Below are 24,655 nucleotides of genomic sequence, written 5' to 3'. Positions count from 1 at the left end.
CACCAGAGTTGATAGGTAAAATAGAGTCATCTATACTGGCAAATAAGTAGAAACCAGAAAGTAGAAAGTTTAGTTAACATTTAGTTAACTAAAGTGTTAACTAAATAGTTTCGTTACCTTCTGAGGAGCTTATGTTTTTGGAATGTTGGGGAATTTGAGGTAAAAATATGAAAAAATCAATCTCCCCACCCAGCCCTAAAACTTCTAAAATGCTAAACTTATAATGCCTTTGGAAGTAGAGTTTAAAACTTTCCATTCACTACATTTTACTTTGCAACAGCCTGAAATATTAGTACAATTAGTCTGTCTTTATTCTGCTTAAGATCAACAAAGTTTAATTTGACAAATATTGCAAAATAATGTTTCATCAGCATTGTAAAATGGTTCAAAGTATTTAGATTGTGTTTTTGCAGCATAAGGGCCCACTATTTTTTTAACTAGATTCAACTATTTTGATAATGCCATTACACAGATTTAAATAATCAAGCCTCACCCCCACCCCCCAGATTACCTTTGAATGAGCACTGTGGCAATGGAATATCAGGTAAAGCTTGACCTTAAACTGTCATGTTTAAAAAAAAGCAAAAAACCTCCTTTCAAAACAAATAAACGAGCAAAATAGGATCCTTCTATTTTCACTTAGGTATACACAGACCATGATGCTGAAAGAGTTCAGAACTGGCAAAAGTCTGGTCAATTGTTCTTACCAGATCTTGATGTCAGACATCTTAAACTGCATTCCAAAATGCCCTTTTGTTAAGCTGGCTTTTTACCAATGGAAACAAACTAAAAGGTGATGGTTAGGTTTCCACACTAACCAGTGGTTAACTGGTTACAAAGCTAAACAAAAAAAGCCACATCATCTAGCCAACATTGTTTCTATGTGAAAACCTCAAGGTCTAGCACACTTCTCTCTGAACTGTGAGTCTGTCATTGAGATGCAGGATCTAGGGCCCTCACAACTGTCCCTCACCTTTTACCCCACAAACCTCCCTCCCGCTCCCTCCCCCAGCTGTACTCTCTATTCCTTTTATTAGGTTACAATAATAGGAATAGACCTTCTGAAGTCATAGCAACAACCAAACAAGTGAATGGGGAGAGTGGAAATGTTCCTCTGAATACAGGAGGTCACTTGTGTATTAGCAATACCTCAAAAAAAAAAAAATCAATATTTCTAAGTTATATCCCCTGTATCAAAAATGAAGTGACGTCCCTCTCTGAATCAAAACTTTCTAGTATATTTATTTATTCAAATACGTAAGCATCTACTACAGCTGAAGCTTTGCTTCTATGGTCTGAATGTTGGTTGTATCCCGAAAGTTCACATGTTGAAATTTGATGCCCAGTGTGATAATATTAAGCGGTGGGGCTTTTGGGGAAATGATTAAGTCATAAAGGACTTGCCCGTATGAATGGGATTAGTGCCCTTATAAAAGAGATTGAAGAGACTGAAAGTGGTGTATTTGCCCCTCCACCAATTGAGAACACAGCAAGACGCACCATCTAAGAAGCCGAGAACAAGCCCTCACCACACAGCGAATCTGCTGGAGCCTTTATCTTGGACTTTCCAGTCTCCAGAACCGTGAAAAATAAATTTCTGTTATTTATAAATTACAATCTGAGGTATTTTTGTTACAGCAGCCTGAAGGGACTAAGATATTCACTCAATTGACTTTCCAGATTAACCTATGAATTCTATCTTCCCTATAAAAAATGTCCATAACACTGCAGTCCCTAACCCCTGGGCCATGGACTGGCCAGTTAGGAACCGGCCACACAGCAGGGGGTGAGCAGTGGGCTAGCCAGGCTTCACCTGTATTTACAGCCACTCCCCACTCACATCACTGCATAAGCTCCGCCTCCTGTCAGATCAGTGGTGGCACTGGATTCTCATAGAAGCTCAAACCTGTAAATTGCGCAAGTGAAGGATCTAGGTTGGCACACTCCTTATGAGAATCTAATGCCTGATGATCTAAGATGGAGCTGAGGCAGTGATGCTAGCACTAGAGAGCAGTTGCAAATACAGATTATCATTAGCAGAGAGGTTTGACTGCACAATAAATGCAATGTGCTTGAATCATCCCAAAACCATCCCCCCAACCCAATTCCCCTGTCTATGGAAAAACTGTCTTACATGAAACCTGTCCCTGGTGCCAAAAAGGTCAGGGACCTCTGCCATAACACATTCAACACCTGTGACCCAGTGAGCCCATAAATTTCTGTTCACCAGATGAACTGCAAGATTACCTAAATATGGTGGAGGTTTTTAATGCTAGTATTATTGCAATTATGTGATTTAGTTAAATATATGTAAACCAAAGAAATGAATGCCAAAAAATTATTTGATGAAAAGTAATTTGAATGCTTTAAAAAGCTAGATAAAAGAGGAATCAAGTCCCATTTATAAAAAGTTCTCAAAGTTAGGTAGCAATTCTCTCAGCTATGGAAAGGGAGAAAGAAATTTTATGAGATATATAAGTTTTAAAACCCTTTTAAAGGTTTGTTGGGTGTCATGTAGCTATGTTTTTATTCTATATCTGTAACTCTTAACCATTTTTAAATTATGAACCCCTTTGGAAATTTAATAAATGTTACAGCTCTCCTCTCTCCCTGGAAATACAAATGAACACACAAAATGAAGTTCTGGTAGCTCCTGTACCCCACCCCTCAAGCCCCCACAAAGCTCATCAACCTATGGCTCCCCAAGTTTCAAAACATTTTATTATCTTTTTTTATCTATTTTAAAAACTAAACTTTACATTAGTGCAGCAGAACTAAATTCCTTAGGTCTAATCTCAACTTTGCAAAGACCTTATTAATGATATCTCAGACTGGCTAACAACATCCACTGACCTCTGAGTTTATTCAACTTAAATAATAAAGGATGCCAGGTTTCATTTCTTTTATTGCCTGTGATCCTCCCTTATGACTGACTGGTTAGGAATTCTTTATTATCCTTTGCAATGCCAGGCTATACCCCACAAACAAGATGACTAATCAGCTAGCGTATACTCTAATTCTCAGGGTACAATAAAAAAAAAATCAGAAAAGGCGCTTAACTTATAATGGTTGTTATCTCTTCTCTCAGAAGCAATGTTCTAATAAGTAGTCCACGAAGTAATCTATCCTAATAAGGTTTTCCTTCCCACACATTAAGAATCACACAAAAGCATGGGTGGTTAAGAGATGTCAAATTACTTGTTCAAATATTCCCAACACACAGCTTTCCCTTCTGAAATTCCTCCACTCTAAAACCCACCAGGTTTATGATTCATGAAAATTCTAATCTGCCACTATTAGGCATTTTCACCTCTAAATAATTCTCCCCAGCTGCCTAAACTAAAAACCTAGGACTCATTCTAGACTCCTCCCCTCTCCTTTATTTCCTAATCCAAGTAATCACCAAGTCCTTCCAGTCAACCTCCTAATTATTTCTTGAACCTGTCCCTTCAGTGCAATGACTTTAGGTCCTCACATATTAACTGGTTTCCTGCCTGTGTTTGGTTTCTGGTAAAGATTATCCCACCCAGAATAATCATTCTGAAAAAAAGTGATCACTTCACTCACCAACTTAAATGTCTTACAATGGCTATTTCTCAGCTTAGAAATCCTTCAATGTCTCTACTTGAGAAAGCTGAAGGCAAAGAATGCTAGAATGCCCTTTGTCATCTGGCACCTACCTTACCTCTCCAGCCCCATTTTCCTCACCCTTACCCAGAACTGTCTGCTCTCTCAGCACACCACATTGTTTCTTGCCTGTGCATAAGCTGCTCCTTCTGCTTTAAAAAAAAAAAAAAAATCAACCCCTACCCCATTCTCTGCCTATGGAACCTTGCCAATTCAGTTCTAAAGAAAGCATTCAGACGCCCAAAGATGTTTATGACAGCATTACGTTCAATAGCTAAAAATTGAAAACAGCCAGGTGCAGTGGCACATGCCTATAATCCCAGCTACTCGGGAGGCTAACGCAAGACGATCATTTGAGCTCAGGACCTTGTGCCCAGCCTGGGCAACATGATGAGACCCACATCTCTTAAAAAAAAAGTTGAAAACAATCCAAATCCACCAAATATGAAAACATTATGATAAATAATAATGGATTCCTGTGATGGAATATTATGCAATCATTAAAAGTGTTTATAAATTTAATGATATGAAATGCTACAAATATAGCTATGAAATTGCATACAGAGAATGATCTCCACTATGTAAAATACATTATACATACACATAAAAAAAAGAGATAATTAGCAGAAAATACACCAAAACATTAAGAGTGCTTGTATCTCAATAATGGAATTATGGGCAATTTTTTTCCCTGAAGTTTTAAATGTAAACATGTATTACTTTCAAAATCAGAAAACTTTTCAAAACATCTTAAACTATGAAGACACACAAATTTAATCACTTCTTCCTCTGATTCAAGTACAAACTCTCTTCATTTTGCATATCATATTCTTATTCTGTATTTGAATACGCGTTTGTCAGGGAGTTATCTGAGGATGGGATATGGTTCAACTTTAATCCCAAGCACCCTACCCCTGGCAGAGACCAGTTAAATGTTTATAAAATTAAATTACTCTTACATTGCTAGCTACATGCAAATGATAAATGCCTAATCAATCACTTATAAATGCAAATTATTAACACACTCCACACATATTTAACCATGTGCCTAAAATATTCCAAGTACTGTCACAGCCCCTGGAAACACTTCAGTGAAAAGGTCTTTGTCCTTGTGGAACCTACATTCTAGTGTAGAGGAACAAAACAAAATATATCAGCTCATTTCAGAGAGTGATAAATACCATAAAGACAATGTGGGATGAGGGGAATCAGGGAAGATCTGGGGAAAGAGTATAACATCAAAGGCATATTGAAAGATGGTTAGTGACAAGAACAGAGGCAAGCAGGTGTAGCAGAATGGAACAACTGGGCATGGAATCAAAAGACCTGAGTTTCCATTCCTGCTCTATTACCTTACTAGTTAGGTAATATTCTCGGAGTCTCTGTTAGGATAATAATTCCTAATTCACTAGGATGTGTAAGGATTAGTAAGATAATTTATGTGAAAAGGGTGAGGCCAGTGCTTGGCATTTTGGTCCCCTGTATTTGTGTAAAATTGTACCTATTTGGAGGACATCAAAATAATACAACACCCAAAAGCTGGAGTACATGGATTATGATTTTGAATAAAGATGCCAAAAGAAACAACAATATAAATCCCATCCCTTTGATCAGGGAATTCTGTAATAGTTATGTGGTTAACAAAAATACTACCTATGTTATCCTTCTTAACTACTCATCTGACCTCAGGATTCTACTATTGGTTACAACTGCTTTAAACAATGATGTGGCAAAGAGTTGAATAGTCTCTCCATAAAATCAAATGCAAATACAAAAACAGATTTATAATAAAGGATCCAAAAATTATCTCTCAGCCTTCCCCATAAACTCAAAAACTTTAGTGGTCTACACTATTTTTAATCCTCTGCATATCTAGGTTCTATTTCTCTGGTTCAAAAGAGGAAAGGAAATTTTCCACTCCAGATTGCATAAGAGGGGTGCTTCTGGGTACATTTACTTCTTGCCTCCTTTAATTGCTGCTTATCTGAAACTTAAGAACTAGGACTCCTGGAGTTTAAGTAGGGGGTTAGATTGTCAGATCACTGAAATGTTTCCTCTGAAATATTCCCATCCCTAATCAGTCCTCAAACTCTACTACATCCTAAAGATAGAAAATCTTTTGCCCTTTACATCCCTGTTTTCCAATCTCACATGTCTGGAATAAATGACTGGCTGAATGGGCTATTATAATCTGCTCTTCGTCAGACTTTGAAACCAGAGAATTCTCTCCTTCATGTTGGTAAGTGTTATTGTCACGGTTATCCTGAATCTCATTCTGGTCTTTTCTATTATTAATAACTTGACTTGGGAAGTCAGGAACAAACAAGATCATCATGACAGGGTAAAGTCCAAAAGAATAAGTTGATCAACAATGAAGGGATAAAAAAGAAAAATTTAATTCATAGGATATAAGCTAGTGGTCCCATCTACTAACTGTCATAAACCTTTTATGTCAAAGTAACAACTGTGCTTACTTCTTGCCATACCAAGCCTACGGAGTCATAGCCCAAAACTATGAGGTGTCCATACAGTCTGGGAAAACATAATATTTTATATTTTTACAAATTGAAGATGTCCTTTATTACATTATATACATTCACCTATGTTTCCATATTCCATAGATACCTTGTAGAGAAACACTAGAATGGAGACTCTGTCTCAAAAATGTTAAATATACTATCCTGTAGAGACAAAGGACAAAACTATAACAACTTGGGTTTAAATTTTCATTCATTCATTCAAGGAACACCTACTAAGTGTCAGGCACTTCTAGGCACTGGTTTACTTGGTAGCATTGACCATTTAATTAGTTGCACTGAGTTACTGAAGATAGGGAATTACTGGTATTTGATCTTGACCTCAAAATGAGTTTGAATGCTTGAGGAATAAAGCTATTTGGCCGCATAATAGTCTTGTGCATGTATAATCAACACTGAATGTTTCCTTCCCTTTGTGTATATTAGTTCTGTGATCACTTCATATGATAGAAAGGGGCCATTTGGTGCCCCTTTCTGTTTCTCTCCACTGAGATTTGACAAGGGATTATATCATAATATTTATTATTTCTGAGAATTAAATAATAGTGCTTCTGAGAGAAAAGTAGGCTTTATTCCACAATGCTAAGTTACCACCACATTTTAATTCACTAGTATTATTTTATTTCAAGTTAAGTCAAAATGCAAATAGTCAAAGCGTTTCCCATTAAGAGTTTACATGTACAGCACCTGTAAAGAACGTTAAAGCAGAACCGAAGCATAACAGGTGAGATGGGACATGTGAATTTCTTCAGAACAAGCTACCCACAATGTATAAGGACCAGCTGTGGAAAATTCCTCCTGAAGCTGGCTCCTATTGCAAGCATAGCAACCTCCCCAGGAAAGCCCCCTTGAAGCTATGGCTGTATTACCTCAACTCTCAAGATTCAAACTTGGGACTCTATCCTGAATTCTATCTCTGACAAGCACACTGGCCCTACAGAGTCAGGCATGACCTCCAGGGAAGTGGAAGTAAGGAGCTTCAATTAGACCCCTGATATCTCCAGAACCACCAAAATCAACACTTGCAGCAGTGAGGAAATTAAGAATTTAAGCATTTCTTCCATCAGCAATTAAAATGTTCACAGAGCAAGGAAAACTCTTAAACTTACATTAATGAGTCAGCCATAGCAGAAACAGCCACAAATTGCCACCATTCCTGTGACATAACTCTATATTCCCTAGTCCTCAGAGCAGCATGACTAGCTTTCTAGAATATACAGTCACCATAATATACAAAGTACGTTTTGATGCTCTTCCATCCTGCTGGACACATCTTTCTAGCCCCTCTCCATTAGATGCCATCAGCTGGTGTTTAACTCTGTACCGCTGAACATCAACAATATTTCCTCTATTAAACTCTAATTCTGACTACAATTAGTAGTTAGGCAGGCATCCAAGAGCTGCAACAGTACTCCTATAACAGTATCTAGTTTTCAGAACACTTTGTACACATTCTCTCCTAAAGCAAACCCAGAAGCTAGGCCTCTGCTTCCTTGCCTGCCTGCATGCTTCCCCCTCCACCCCCTCTATTTTTGAAGACTGGGAAAAAGAATCACAATCACTTGACCCTAATGACCAGTGTCTTCCTCATTTCAAGATTCATGGGTTGTATGCTCCCCTCCATCTAATTATCTTTCCTCAGTAAAATCCAAATGGTTTAATCAAACTTTTCATACTGTAGTAAACAAAGCATAATCTTTTGATATTGCAGATAAAAACACTAAAAATATCATCTGAGCAATGACAACCAGTTCCAACTGGACAAGCATGATACCTCATGCAGCCCTTGAAAGACAGCAAAATAGGCTAACCAATGGAGAAAGTTACATAAGTAGAAAACTATGTCTTTGTCAGAGGATAACTGAAAACATTACATTTTTGAGAATGTATTTTTGTATTAACTCATGGCAAGGTTGTGAAGAGTTTGCTAACAACTTTTTCCACATGCAGTTTTGAAGTATACAGCTTATATTATTAATGTTTCTAGTAGCATTTTTTTTTTTTTTTTGAGACAAAGTCTCGCTTTGTTGCCCGGGCTAGTGTGAGTGCCGTGGCGTCAGCCTAGCTCACAGCAACCTCAAACTCCTGGGCTTAAGCGATCCTACTGCCTCAGCCTCCCGAGTAGCTGGGACTACAGGCATGCGCCACCATGCCCAGCTAATTTTTTTTCTATACATATATTTTAGTTGGCCAGATAATTTCTTTCTATTTTTAGTAGAGACGGGGTCTCGCTCTTGCTCAGGCTGGTCTCGAACTCCTGAGCTCAAGCAATCCACCTGCCTCGGCCTCCCAGAGGCCTAGGATTACAGGCGTGAGTCACCGCGCCTGGCCTCTAGTAGCATTTTTAAAAAGCCCTAATATTTCCTAAACAACCCCTGTTTAAAACAGAATATAGATAATGTGGCTTTACTGGCATTTACTAATACATCAACGTCATAATAGGTTCTGAACAATTTGTGGGCTTAGGTGGACCTTAAGTGGTTTTGCATTAGAGCAGTAGTTAAAAAACCAACTACGAAGAGTCTTCAGTTTTAAATATAGGTCATACTATCTTTATTCAAAAGCAAGCATAAGCTGAGTGCAGTGGTACATGCCTGTAGTCCCAGCTACTTGGAAGGCTGAAGCAGGAGGATTGCATGAGCTCAGGAGTTTGAGGTTGCAGTGAGCTATGATGACACCACTACACTCTACCATGGGCAAGACTCTGTCTCCAAAAAAAATCCAAATTCACAACACAGAGAAAATAGCTCCAGTCCTCTTATGTACCTAGGTTTCCCTGTCTTATAGAAATACAGAATGAGTCATACGTATAATTCCCCCAGTAGAGTGCCTCACCATTCTTGAGCTGTGCTGGTGAGAGGTACATCACCAAGATGCTTCAGCCTGATAGAAAACCTCACTAGATAGTTCACCACTAAGTCCCTTTCAATGGAGTACAAAGAAAACCTGACTGAACTCTTTTTGACAGCGCTAGCTATAGGGAAGTTAAGGACACCTAACAACAAAATTAGCCAGAGCTGTAGGACCTAAGTCACTCTACCTTTCAGGACCCTCAGTTTCCTTATACAAATGAAGTGGCTTTTAGATACAAGTAATCCCTAAGAAAGCAGGCACCCCAACCAGAAAAACCAATCAAGTTTATTAGAATAAGGAAGTATGTATAGTTTGTAAAACCACATTCAAATACAGTTTTTGCTTTTACAATATAAACCATATGAGTAAAGCTCCAAAAAATCTATTGGGTTGTTAGGAACTGGCAGAAGAGAAGCACTGTAGGGAGCATGGATTTTTCTTTTTAAATATTAAGATATATTAGAACAAATCACTGTTGACAGCCCTTTTATCTCAAAGAGGGCTGTCAAATAAAAAATAAAGTTGGTAGTCTATGAAATAAAGTCTTCAATTTAAAGAATAAAACACTATTTGCCAAAGTAAATGAATTTTTAAAAAAGTCATCAGAACTACTTATTTTCTCCCTTTTTTAGAAAACATATTTAAATAAATGCACAACTACAAAATTCTGCACACAAGACTTAAGGTTTTCTGTTTTTGTTTTTTAAACATACCTGATATAGTTATCAACATAAACCAAATCTGATAATATTACATGCCAAAGCACAACCAAGTTACTCTTCTGGTTTTAATATTGCTTCTAAACCAGAAAGCTCCATTTTCAAGAAAAAGAAATGAGACATAAAGTACATGTAATTCTTCCTAAGGCCAGATAAATAACCCTCAATTTTCAATCAAATCTCTTCTCTTACATATCTTTTGGCAAATTTTTGCATACTCAACAGCATCAGCAGAGATGAAAAGACAAGAGACCAAACTAAATCCAGTCCACTTGGCTCCTATTAGCATCACAGGTGAATGGATGCTAGTCAATATCAGGTTAGGGAAAATTTTGTGGATTTAATCTCTCTCCAATCCCCATTTCAGGAGATAATTAATCAAAAGCTGGTTATATTCAGATTTAGCTCCTAGAAAAAGATAACTAGATCTGTCTGCCCTATCAATTCCCAAACCTCCCTATAAGATCCTCTAAAACTAGATTTGGACAGAGAATGCCAGAATAAAAAGAGGGCCTCTCCTACCAAATGCAGCCTCCCTGCCCTACCTCCTCCAAAAGCACACAGATAAGTTCCAGAAAGCAAATTCCTCCTTTTCTCTATCTACCAAACTAATCCCACTTTGCAGTACCACTTCATTTTATTAAAATAAGCAAACTTTAAAATCAGAAGAAATATACCTTAATATTAAAATCTTCCATTCCTTAAGGACTCCTGTGAAAATTCAGTAAGAGCCTCTCATTAAAAACTCTCATATACACAATTTAGAGGTTTCATGGACTCCCCTGAACTTTCAAGGTTAAAAATCCTTGTTCTAGCCTAGAGAGTCATGTTCTTTCTCAATAACCCCATCTCCTCCTTCCTGGATGGGAGTCACCCCAAACATCTGGAATGCAAAGAGTCACAAAATGAAGGCTCCAACTGCACCAGACATGTTAAACTACCTCGGTCAAATTGTCAGTTCTGTCATCTTTCAGCATTGCTCAAAGGATTTCTACTTCATTTTCTTGACCACCCAAATTGGGTCTTGTTCAAAAAAACCCTCCCCTCTCCTCCGCCCCTTCCTTTTTTTCTTTCTTTTTTTATCTGAGCCTAGAAGCTTACAGCCAAATCAATTTCAAGTGAAGGATAAGTGTTTGCCTGAGAGCAAGAGTCTCCCCCATCATCTTCCCTAGTGAACTGCACACCCTCACTACCCCTTTCCCACCCAAGATGTCTAGCACACCACCAACTGCTATCTATGGCTGTGGACTGGATGAGAAAGCAAGAACAGAAATAAGGACACTCTCCATTCAACCTTTTTGTCTAGGGCACTTCCTGGATTTTTCATTGGCATTTAACACGAAGACACAAGACTCATTTTTCATTAAACTTGCAAGACTTTCACTTTGCCCAGTTTCAAGTGGTGTAATTGATCTGTATTGTCTTCTTAAATAACCCCACTGGTGAAGGACACTGCAGCTTTAAATATTTCAGTGCTAGCTAGCAAATAGACTCCATTGCAATATGGCTCTGAAGGTCGTGTCCTATTGTCTGTTTTCTCTGCAAAAAAAACCCAATTTCTAAATCCTTCTTCTAGGTAACACGGAAAGGGTTGCCCCCAGAATTTCCACTCTTCCACCTCCTTCCTTTACAGAGTTCCGGGTGTTTATTGGAATCTCACACGCGTAATTTTCCCGGCAGGGCCAATATGCTGATTGTTATTAATGATTCTAGTACCTTAGCGAGACATAAACACATGTGTTCCCATTAGTTTAATTGAGCATATGCAACTGTCTGAAATAGCACCACTCGAGGGTTGTTAACCTCTTTAAGAGTAAAGCCAGGGTAGTTTGGGTGTGGATGGTTTTCAGGCGGCACCCTGAGCCCGGGATTGCATAACCTGAAATGTGTAACTACTTAAAATGATAGGAAACTCAGTCAACTCTTTCTGGGACTATGCCAGCACCTTGCCATACACCTGCAACTTTACTTGTCAACGGAGGTCAATATAAGAGGAGAAAATAAACTACAAGAAAAAGCCTCTTTTCCACCCTGACCAGGACCATCAATATGATTCCTCAAGCAGTCACAATTCCCACCCCGCCCCCCAACCTCATCCCTCTGAGAGTGGAACAGCCCCACTTCAGTGAACTGGAGGCTTTGGAAGGGGGCCAGAGGGGTTGGGCATTGCTGCCCTTTTTACAGAACAAAAATGGGTGGGCGATTAAAAAGCAGAAAGGGCAAAAGGAGCGGGAGGAAGGCGTGTGCAGGTGCACCCGATCATTACCTGAAATGGCAACAGATTGTTACCATTATCGGTCCGGAAAGCGTTATCCTCCATCCAGGACTTGGAGGTGAGCGGGGCCGCGCGAGGGAACTTGGGTGGCGCGATCACGTTGCTGGAGAAGGGCTTTTTGAGCGGCGAGATGGGGTTGAGCGGGGAAGGCACCCCGACGCCCACGCCCACGCCCACGCCGACCGCCCGGCGAGGGTCCCGTCCAGCCTGCAGGCCACCCCAAGGGTTGGACGGTGCGCTCCAGGCGGCGTTCACGCTTTGGTGCGTGTTCCAGCTGGACGAGGCCGACGAGGCGGCGGCCGCGGCAGCAGCGGCTGCAGCGGCCGAAGACGAGGACGGCTTGCTGGTCATGATGGGCTGGTGGCCGTAGGCCGCGGCGGCGCTCCTCTGCGCATAGGGTGCCTGGCTAGGGCTGGCGGGTGACCGGCGCTGCTGCGGGGGCTGCGCCTGCGGGGGCTGTGCCGGCTGCGGCGCCGGCGGCGGCGGGGGCTGTGCCGGCTGCGGCGCCGGCGGCTGCTGGTGGTGCTGGGTCTGCGCCAGGCCGATCTGCGGGGAGAAGGTGCCTCCGAAGACTGGGTTGACATGGTGCGGGAAGTTCTGGAAGAGCATGGTCCCGTTGACTGGGGTGATCCCCTGGAAGAAGCTGTCCTCCACCGCGTTCGTGGTGCCCGTAGACCAGGTGCTGCCGAAGGACGGCGACAGCGATGCCCCCGGCGCCGCGGGCTCCTGAGGCGGCGGCGGCTGCTGAGGTGGCTGATGGAAACTCAAGCCCGGCAGGAGCGGCGATTCCATCTGCATCTTGTCCGGGCCGTTGGGGGCCGGCGGGGCCGCGGCGGGGCTGAGGGCCGGCACTGCGCTGCTGTCCTCTGGCTTGGGGGTCTCTGAGGAGAGGGGCGTGGACGGGGCTTCGGCTGCGCTGGGCTCGGGTTGGGGCTGCTGCTGCTGCCGCTGCTGCTGGGGCTGGAGCTGGGTTTTGCTTTTGTCCATCAGTAAATCATCCTGCATGGTTTGCGCAGCTGAAACGGGAAAAAAGAGAGACGCGTTATTGTCAATGTGATGATCGTTAATGCCCCTCGCAGAGGCGGGCGGGTGTTTTACTTGCGAAAATCCAGTGCCACTGCCACTAGCCAATTGCAATGCAAATCCATAATCTCCCATTTAGAAGAACAGGTCGGGCTGGGGGTGGGGGGAGCCTCTAGCAAGGTCTCTAAAAATACTGTGAGAGCGTCTTCACCCTTTCTGATGTCTTGGTTCCTTTTCTGTATTAGTGAGAGATGTGCTTATAAGACAGAAAGACAGCAATTTCGCCACGTCTCTTTTCCCTTCACCGGAACTCAGAGCGTTCACCCTGCAATAAGAAACTGATTCTGGTTCCTGTTTTTTCCCAAGCACCACCCTCCCCCAGTTATTTGCATACGTCAATAAATACTGCTGCGTCCTTCAGCAAGGTTAAAAAGACACCGCACACACGACCCTTTCTTCCCTCCTTCCCGAGCTCGAGCTCTTTAAAAAAACAGTAGTCTTAGCCCTCTTGATTAGCAAACTGCCTTCTTGCGTTGATAATTGTTTCATTTAGCAGCAGCGAACCACGAGGGAGGAAATCCTTGGCATTTGTTAGAAGGACTCAGCTGCACGATCATTCTCTGGCCTCCCAGTAGCTGCAGCTACTCCATTTTGTTAGGAGGCAGTATTTAAAAAAAAAAAAAAAAAAAACACCGTTTTTAAAGGGGTAAAAACCTACTGAAACGCTTGAAAGTGCTTGCTTCTTGTTACTCTAAAGATTATGGTTTTTATGTTTATTCTCTAATTTTCCTGTCTCCAATTCTGCCGCACAAGAGATTTCTTGGCATTTCAGTGCTTCAGGTCTCCACAGGAGCCTGAGAATTTCTCTGCAGAGTGGAAAAATGCTTCTGGTTGGATTTAAGGTGTGTGTGTGTGTGTGTGTGTGAGAGAGAGAGAGAGAGAGAGAGAGAGAGAGAGAGAGAGAGAGAGAGAGAGAGAGAGAGACTTACTGTGAGATGGGGTGGGGGTGGGGCTTTTAAAAAATCCCTTGGAGACTTAAGTAGACAGTAAAGGTAATTCTGGGGTTGCCAGGTTTTCGTTTTTTGAATCCTCCTGCTGCTGCCTGGGTCACAAGACTAGCAAATTTAGAATCCATTCTCTTATCACTAGTATTAGCAGTGAAAGACTATGGTTTGAAGACCCTGAATTACCATATGCTAGCAAAAGTGTTAAAAATAGAGGAGTACAAAGTCCCAAATTCTCATACATTGTAATTATAGTGCATTGCCATCACTGCTTCATTTAACCATATAAGGAGCGTATGGTATTTTCCATTTCGCATAGAAGGGCTATATTCACCTCTGCCATACAGCCTGTTTTCTTATTCAAGGATGAAAATTAGTAGTCACTCAGAACCTGGAGATTTCCATACATGTAGTTATTGAGTTAGCTTGTCCTTAGAATATGTTAATTGCTTTAAATATGAATATCACAGTGCTGAGAAGCTGAAAACAAATATTTTGAAATGCTAAAGGAGCATATGACTGAACATATAATTATTTTTAGGTGATGATTCAGTATAATTGCAACAAAGTTATTAAGATATTTAATGCAGTTAATTAACTCAGATACTTGGAGAAGCATCTTTCTCAGGACACTGGTAAAAGGGCATTCAAATACAGAAGCTCTACCTATTATTCTTATGATAATAACTATTATAAAATAAATGTATTGGAAAATGGAGATACTACTGCTCTTAAGTATTAAGCAAAAGATGTTAGATCAAGAAATGCAATTTAAAGTAGTTCTATTTTATTAAAGACTATCATTAAAATGGTTCATTGATATCTTTCATTTCAGAGTTTCATACACAAACAAAATAGTGGGATCAAGGAAATGCTTCACAGACACCTTACTCTCCTTTCTATTCCTCACTGCCCTGCCTTGTCCCCCACCCCAGGGAAAAAACCCAACCCAATATAATATATATAAATCACAGATTGCCAGCTACTACTAATAAAAGCTACTTAAGATTGCTTTTATGTTCCTCAGTTCCCCTGGTGTAAAACAATGGCTTTGATCAGTATTACAAAATACAACACAAAGAGGCAAGCAAAGCTTGGATTCAGACAGCACAAGGTTCTATTGCTGCCAAAGAAGATGGTCATAGAAAGAGACATTTTCATACTTGGTTTAAACAGTGCTGCAGTAAACCATTATAATCTGGAATTTGAGTAACTTTCAGTGAGCTAGAATTATCTTTACAATAGCCATATCATCATGGCTGGAATAGCTGTTTGGTTATAATTTTAATAGCACTCTACTTTTGTGGTTGCTTGTATCAGTGTTTTTGGTTAATGCCTTCAGTTTAAACTACATGGAAAAATTAATGCTGTACTACAGGAAAAAAAGCCAAAAAGTAAGCTGGGCTCAGAACACTTTAAATTGCTGTAATTAATATTAACACATTCATTAAATTTTTAAAATGTTATACCAGGAACATCCATTTCTCTTCTCAACACTCCTTAAAAATATAAATTTCACTTTCTGCATAAATTCACTCTGTCAAGGTCAAGACCCACCTTTAATAAATAAGACCCTTTTAAACAAAAGGTAAGCGGTAGATTAAGATAAAATTTACAAAGGCAATATGCAATGTCTCTCAGTAGCTGCCTGTATAGTTTGGTTTTTGTTGCGTTTTTTTGCTTATTTACAGCAAAGTCTGAGAAATAGATATCTTCTTCCCCTCCCCCACCACACACACAATAGATATTCTTTTACATGCAATAACCCGATTTCAAGTAACAAATTCTTAGTAACAGTTACCTTTGAGTGTCCAGTTTTTAAGGATCGATAAAATTTAAAAGTGTACAGTATTTATTTTCTTCTTTCAGGTTGATTATGTGACCGCTCTGGCAAAAGCACTTTGACAACTGTAAGAAGAGAGGGCATGCGCACACACGGAACTGTGGGGGCTGAAGTCCTTCGCAAGGTACTCTGTCTGACTTCAGCACATTCAGCCAGGAAAGCAGGAAGGCTCGAAAATACAGATTCCGAGAGGAAGAGGTTGTGCCAGATTGCATTATATCCTCCTAACCAATGTAAACCACCAGTTGTTGGAACGAAGGGGGAGGGGGAAATAAACTGGTTTGTCAACTTGATTTAGGAAGCCAAGTTAAAAGAGAAACTGGATTGTAGAACTCAGAATAGATAAACCCAGCAGAGCTACCTTAAATGGTATTAGAATGATAATGACTGGGTAGCCAGCAAGAGGAACCCAACTAGAGAAAAAGAGATTGAGACAGAAAAGAATAGGCAAGGGAGGGGGAACTACTGAAGAATGTAAGATACTTAAAATCTGACCATAGTTAAAAGAAACACTTTTAATATAGAATGAAAAATACCTTAATATTAAATGTAATATTAATCCTGGAGGTCAGGTAAAAATAGGTTTTAGTCATAAATTTCTGACATGTTACCCACCCAGATTTCATTGTATTTGAGTTTTCAACAGAGGCACAGATCACTTATTTTAAGATTGTACTTGGTATGTTCTGAATCAACTCACCTCCTTATTTTTTCCTGTCAAAATGAAAATGTACCTTCCATTATTCATATAATGATTAATCAAATAAAATTAAGCTCTCTTATGCTAAAATACTATTTGGTGAAACATTTAAAAATATTTTGATATGTTTAGTGTTTCACTACATAGGACAGTGATTTCTTTATTCAAGACAAAAGGTGGATGTGATTTCTATTAAAAAAATTTTTTTTGTATGGTTTTTCCTATTTAACCTCATGATTCCAAGGCTGGAATCTCACAACATATTAACATCACCTGTTATTATCTATAGTTTCTGAGAGCCATAGTTCAAGAACCGGTTTGTTCACATAGGCAGAAGATAATATTTCTTGTGGGATTTGGTTCAGTATCATTCACCCAAGGGGTTCAGAGTAAATGTCAGTTGATGACTATGCTGATTGAACTTGGAACTGAAAATGTTAAGCTTCATTTAAAACTGTCTTAATTTCCTATTTCTCTTCTTTACCAATTACAACTAAAGTATTACCAGAGGCCACTAACTTGCAGCATTTAGTAGTCTTTGTTTTGTTTTTGTTTTTTTTTGTCTTTGTTCCTATTTATTTCTAAGGAAAAAAACAAAACTAACAATTTAAGAATCATTTTTAATGAATCTGCCAAAAATTCTGTGTAAAATAACTAAATACTTATTCCTACTGTGACCTTAGCTTATATTCTCCATTTTTTCTCTTCCTCTATCCTCCTAAAGAAAGCTTCACTTATGCCAAGGTGCTATCCTCATCATTTGCATTCCAGAGTTTGCAAGGATCAACTCAAGGTTAATCTTATACATTTTCAAGTACTCTAAGTTTAAAAAAACAAACAAACAAAAAAACATAAACTTCTTACAGCTTTAAGAAACATATTTTTTTAAATTATTTGATATTAGCAAGATTTTATCACTAAAATAGAAATCTTTAAGTTATTCAGGTGTGCTTGAAATTGTTTACTGGGGCATTTATTAATCCACTTGACTTCAAGTGCAGGTCTACTAAGAACTGGCACAATGGAGAAAGATAAACTTTGGCCCTAACCCTTGATAAATCATAATAAATTATTAGCACTGCCCATATTTCATGGAATTGTATTATATTTGAAAATAAACTAGGGCTGACTGCAGTAGCTCATGCCTGTAATCCTAATAGTTTGGGAGGCAGGAGTGAGAGGATTGCTTGAGGCCAGGATTTCAAGATTAGCCCAAGTGAGACCCTGTCTCTACAAAAAATACAAAAGTTAGCCAGGCGTTGTGGTGCGTACTTGTAAGTCCCAGCTACTCAGGAGTCTGAGGGAGGAGGATCACTTGAGCCTGGGGGTTTGAGGCTGCAATGTGCTATGATCATGCCACTGCACTCCAACCTGGGCAACAGAGCAAGGCCCCATCTCAAAAAATTAATAATAAAAGAAAAAGGAAAGGAAAATGACTCAAACATAAATACCAAGGTATAAATACATACCAGCCAAAGGAATTATAAGAGAACCCTTAATAAGGACAAAGCCCTCCTCTACTGAAATCCTGTTTTTCATTTAACCATAAAGGAAGCACTTTTCTGAAATTTTGTCTTCAGGTCACAGAGCTTAACCATAAACCCTTTTGAGCAGTCATTAAAGGCTGTAAAAAGAGAGTTTGCAGAGTTTACTGACTGAGATATACAGTCATCTTTTGGTACCTTGGGGGATTGGTTCCAGGATCCTCCACAGACACCAAAATCTACCAATGCTCAAGTCCCTTATATAAAATGACATAGTATTTGCATATAACCTATGCACATCCTCCAGTATACTTTAAATCATCTCTAGATTACTTGTAATACCTAATGGCATGTAAATGTTATGCAAATAGTTGTGGGTTTTTTGTGGGGTTTTTTTGTTTGTTGTTTTTTTTTTTTTGAGACAGAGTCTTGCTCTGTTGCCCGGTAGAGTGCCATGGCATAAGCTTAGCTCACAGCAACCTCCAACTCCTGAGCTCAAGCAATCCTCCTGCCTCAGCCTCCCAAGTAGCTAGGACTACAGGCGTGCACCACTACACCCTAATTTTTTTATATATATATTTTTTAGTTGCCTGGCCAAATTTCTTTCTATTTTTCAGCAGAGACGGGGTCTCACTCTTGCTCAGGCTGGTCTCGAACTCCTGAGCTAAAGCAGTCCTTCCAGAGTGTTAGGATTACAGGCATGAGCCACCACGCCCAGCCCAAATAGTTGTTATATTGTATTGTTTAGGGAATAACAACAAGAAAAAAGTCTGTACATGTTCAATACAGATGCATCCAATTTTTAAAAATATTTTTGATCTGCAGTTGGTTGAATCAATGAATGTGGAACCCACAGATAAGGAGGACTGACTGTACATGGGTCAAATACATCATTCTGAGCTTCCTTCCCTACTTACCTCTCTAGCACAGTGCTTATACATCTTCTAACTATAGAAAATTCTGGGCTGGGAGCAGTGGCTCAGGTAGTTGCTTCATATATGCTTGCAGAATAAATGGATAAATGTATGGATGGATAGAGCAGTTTTTGATTATCTGAAACAGCTTAGGTGTCAGTAAATATTAAATTCATTTGGAAGAGCAATTATAGCCGAGCGTGGTGGCTCAAGCCTGTAATCTTAAGCACTCTGGGAGGCTGAGGTGGGTGGATCACTCAAAGTCAGGAGTTCGAGACCAGCCTGAGCAAGAGTGAGACCCCGTCTCTACTAAAAAAAATAGAAAGAAATTATATGGACAATTAAAAATATATATAAAAAATTAGCCAGGCATGGTGGCACATGCCTGTAGTCCTAGCTACTCGGGAGGCTGAGGCAGGAGGATCACTTGAGCCCAGGAGTTTGAGGTTGCTGTGAGCTAGGTTGATGCCACGGCACTCTAGCCTGGGCAACAGAGTGAGACTCTGTCTCAAAAAAAAAAAAAAAAAAAAAAAAGAGCAATTACTTTTCTGTCAGCTGGAAGAATGGATAGGAAAGGGCATGGTATAAAATAGAAAACCAGTTTGGCCCTTATGATGTTCAGTAGTATACAGATGACTTGATTATCATCATGAAATAATAGACACACACCTCACCCCTCCACAGAAATTGATTCTCCAAGGTCACAGTAACCACTCTGAGTTAAGTCCAGTGGATGTTTTGTCAGTCTTCATCTTGCTTGACCTTGCAGCAGCATTGACTTAACTGACCACACTTTCAGGATTTACAGTCATGCATCGCATAAGAACGTTTCAGTCAACAATGGACCACATACATGATAGTGGTCCCAGAAGATTATAATGGAGCTGAAAAATTCCTATCACTTCCTGACATAGTAGCTGTGGTGAGGTCACAGCTTTCCTAATGTCATAGTGTAAGACATTACTCACGTGGTTGTGGTGATGCTTGTGTAAACAAACCTACTGTACTGCCAGTTATATAAAATTATAGCACATACAATTATGTACAGTACTAATACTTGATAATGATAATAAACAACATGTTTGTTCCTGGTTTATTTACTATGCTATACTAGTTTTACTATGCGATATTTTTATCATTATTTTAAAATGTACTCTATTTACTAAATAAAAATGTTAACTGTAAAACAGGCTCAGGCAGGTTCTTCAGGACATATTCCAGAAGTCATTGTTATCATAAGAGGTAACAGCTCTACACATCTTATTGCCCCAGGAGAACTTCCAGTGGGACAAGATGTGGCAGTGGAAGATAGTGATATGATACTCACCTTGTGTAGGCCTAGGCTAATGTGTGTATTTGTGTCTTAGTTTTTAACAAAAAAGGTTTAAATTTTTTTTAAATATTAAAGATTTTAAAAATAGAGGAAAGCTTATAGAATAAGGATATTTTTGTATAGCTATACAATATATTTGGGTTTTCAGCTATTACAAAAGAGTCAAAAAGTTTTAAAAAATTAAAAAGTTTATAAATTAAAAATGTTACAGCAAACTAAGGCTAACATATTATTGAAGGATGAAAATATTTTAAGATAAATTTGGTGTAGCCTGAGTGTACAGTGTTTATAAAGTCTACAGTAATATACAGTAATATCCTAGGCCTTCACATTCACTCACCACTCACTCACTGACTCACTCAAACCAACTTCCAGTCCTGCAAGCTCTATTCATGGTTAAGTACCCTATACAGGTATACAGTTTTTTATCTTTTATTCTGTATTCTTACTGTACCTTTCCTATGTTTAGATACACAAACACTTACCACTGTGTTACAATTGCCTACAGTATTCAGTATAGTAATATTCTGTACAGGTTTGTGGCCCAGGAGCAATATGCTATACTATACAGCCTAGGTGTATAGTAGGCTATACCATCTAGGTTTGTATAAGTACTCTGTGATGGTTGCATAACAATGAGATCACCTAATGATGTATTTTTCACAGCATATCCCTGTTGTCATTAAGCAACACATCACTGTATCTTCTTCCTATTTCTTCCTTCCTTCATGTCTTTTCTTGGCTTTTTACATTTAGGGTTGTGCTGTCTCTCTCAGTCTTCTTTGCTAACTGACTTTAAATACTGAGTACCTCAGAGCTTCATCTTAGGCCCTCTTCTCACCTCACCCTATGTGAGGTCAGTGACTTTCTTATGTTGAAGCATAAGACTTCAACAAAACATACGAAAAGCTTCTCTACCTCACTAATCCACAAAAAAAAGGCAAAGTAAAACCAGAATGGCTAAAATTGGAAAAGGTAGACAATACCAAGCATTAACAAGTATGTGGAAGAATTCACCTTTCAAACACTGCTGATGGGAGCACAATTTAGTATAATTATACAACCATGATGTAAGGAAAGGACCAAGCCTATCTTATTGATAGCTATATTCCCAATAACTATCTCTGTGCCTAGCACACAATAAATAGGAATTAGTAAGTATTTACTGAATTCAAATTACATTTATATGCAAAGCACTAAAAGTGCTAAGGTAATCTACATGGCAACAAACAAACCAACAAACCTAGAGGATTTATACTACCAGATATCAAGACCTATTATGAAGCTATAGTAGCCTGCATGGTTATTGGCACAAGGTTAAGCAAATAGACAAATGGAACAAAATAAAAAGTCTAGAAATAGATCCATATGTGTATGATCACCAGAATTATGAAAACAGTAACACTACGGTAGTGAGAAGATGGTCTTTTCAATAAAGGGTATTGGAGTCAACTAAATATCCATATGGCAAAAAAGAGATCTTTACCCTTACAATATCATACACAAAAATCAATTCCAGACGGATTGTAGATCTAAATGTAAAAGGTAAATAATAAAGCCCAGAAAAGAAAACGTAGGAAATATCTTCATAACATTAGGGTAAGTAACAATTTCTTAGACAAGTCACAAAAACAATAACCATAAGGAAAAATGTAATGAACTGGACTCATTAAATTAAGAATCTGTTTACCAAAAGACAAGATTAAAAATTTACAGAATGAGAGAAAACTTATGCAATATATGGGTTTGGTTGTTTTTTTCAAAAAAAAAAAAAGACTTGTAATCAGAATATATAAAGGACTCTTAAAAATCAATAAGTAAAGGGTAGACATCTCAAAGAAAAACAAGCATAAGACTTCAACAAAACATACGGAAAGGTTCTCTACCTCACTAATCCACAAAAAAAAGGCAAAGTAAAACCAGAATGGCTAAAATTGGAAAAGGTAGACAATACCAAGCATTAACAAGGATGTGGAAGAATTCACCCTTCAAACACTGCTGATGGGAGCATAATTTAGTATAATTATACAACCATGTTGCAAAATCATTTAGCAGTATCTATTAAAGCTAAACATTCACAAACATTATGACCCAGCAATTCAGCCTCTAAGCTATACACCCAAAAGAAATGCAAACATATGTTCACCAAAAGATATGTTGAAAGTAGTATTATTCATAATAGACAAAACCTGGCAACAATCCAAATATCCATCTACAATTGAATGCATAAGCAAATTTGTGATAGATTCAGATAATGGAACATCAAAAGGCAAAGATAATGAATAGACTCCAACTCTTATAAAACATACATAAATTGCATGAATACAATGCTGAGTGAAAGAAGCCTCACATAAAAAGAGTAACTACAGGTGGCTAGCGCCTATAATCCCAGCTACTCAGGAGGCTGAGGCAGGAGGATAGCTTGAGCCCAGGAGTTCAAGGCTGCAGTGAGCTATCAATACACCACTGCACTCCAGCCTGGGCAACAGAGTGAGACCCTTGTCTCTAAAATAAGTAAGTAAATAAATAGACAGGTGATAGATAAATAAATGAGAGTATATACTATGCGATTCCATTTATATAAACTTCTAATAAAACTAATTTTATGGTATTAAAAGTCAGCATGGTGATTAACTTTGCAGGGAAAAAGGGGACTTTAGGGATGCTGGTAATATTGTTTCTTGAACTGGATGCCATTACACAGATGTGCTCACTTTGAAAATTCAGAAAACTGGACACTTATTATTTGTGCACTTTTCTGTACATAAGGTATATAGTACTTCCATAAAGTTTACAAAAACACATAATGTGTTTGCAAAGATTTTTTTTCCCTCCCTCCTCCCTCCTACCTGTGAAGATTATCTTCTGTAAAGTAAAGAGAAAAAAAAAAAAACAGCACAATCTGGCCAAATAGGAAGGGGAGCCTCAAGTCTGGGTCACCTAAGCTAGAGAAATAAACTGGGGACTCCCTACATACCAGGCCTGTATTCCAGGCACTAAATGTAAAGATATTTGAAAAAACTCAAAATTCCTTGACTTCAGAGAGCTACAGTCTAACAAGGGAAAAACTCAAATAACTTTGGTCAATTATTAGATATCCCTTAGGTAACTTAGAAAGCTTTTAAGATTGTTAAAACCTAAGGCAATTTATAAGCAGGAAGTCCACATCCTCTGAGTGAGGACCTGTTAAGCAATTCTAGATTAGACTAGATTTGAGAACAGAGCAAAGAGAAAAGGGAGCAAGAAAGCAAGCAAAGTGAGACAGATGTGGTTTGGTGGGCAATCTGCAGAGCACCTGAGGTTCTTTATGTTTCTCATCTCTTTATTAGTCTTGGGTTCCTTCATTCATTCAATAATTTTATAAAGTAGCAATTCCAATTTTACCTCCCTTTTTACTGACCTTGTCTGTAACATCTAAGAGAAAACTGAGGCTACTAGGCAGTAATATTAGTATTTTCAACTTCCCTATTGCCTACCAACAAGCCCTCCCTTACAAATTTCTCCATATTCCCCCTTCCATACTTCCTTTCCTCCTGTTTCAGAGGAAGCTGAGTCTCCCTACAGGCCTACAATTAATCCCTCCACCAATGGTCTAAAACCCATTCCTTCTAAGTTTCCTTTTTACCTACTTCATTAGTTTAATTATTTCCAACTCTCTCATTCTCATTCCAGATAGGCTGTATGAAAGATACCTCTAAATCCTAGCTCTACTTCCTCACTTCAGTTCACTTCCCAACTTACTGCAGTCCAGCTTCTGTCTCTACCATTCCACTAAAATTGCTCTTGCTACTGATCTTAATAAGATCACCAATGACCAACTCACACCTTTCAATTCTTATTCATCCAGTCTTCATAAAACATTTGTGAGAGGAATTATAAGATGTCCCCCATCCCAATATTTCCAGCGAGAAGCTAAACAGGAACTGCAGTCCTACAACTTCAATTCTTCCAACGATGAGCTTAAAGGTGAATTTTTCCCCAAGAGCTCCCAGATGAGAACTCAGTCTGGCCACCACCTTGATTTCAGCCTATAACACCTTGAATAAAGAATCCAGCCATGCTGCACCAGAATTCTGACCTACAAAACTGTGAGTTAATAAATGAGTGTTGTTAAAGCTTGTGGTAAAGCAATAGAAAACTAATACAAAACTATCCCATTTTCTTTTAAGATATTACTCTTCTGGGTCTTCACTTATCTCATGTTTTTTCTCAGACTCGTGTACCCTAAATATGGTTTCTCCCAGGGCTCTCCTAATTCTATACACTCTTCCTAGGCAATGTTATGTTCCTAAAGTTCACCACTATCTAGGTTTCCACATCTTTTTGCTAAGCTACAAACCACT

At 38.9% G+C, this 24,655-nt stretch overlaps 1 protein-coding gene across 1 annotated transcript in view; it reads right to left on the bottom strand.

Moving 5' to 3' along the window:
• CPEB3 (cytoplasmic polyadenylation element binding protein 3) overlaps positions 1–24,655 on the bottom strand; it is a 185,768-nt gene that overhangs the window by 134,360 nt on the left and 26,753 nt on the right. Inside the window, exon 2 of the mRNA XM_045567810.1 lies at positions 12,003–13,027. Within this exon, the coding sequence (XP_045423766.1) occupies positions 12,003–13,016 (1,014 nt within the window). The 5' untranslated portion in view covers positions 13,017–13,027. The remainder of the gene's footprint in view (positions 1–12,002; positions 13,028–24,655) is intronic.

This window comes from Lemur catta, chromosome 14 (genome assembly GCF_020740605.2).
Source record: "Lemur catta isolate mLemCat1 chromosome 14, mLemCat1.pri, whole genome shotgun sequence".
Taxonomy (NCBI): Eukaryota; Metazoa; Chordata; class Mammalia; order Primates; family Lemuridae; genus Lemur; species Lemur catta.
This window is presented reverse-complemented; position numbering and strand designations above follow the sequence as displayed.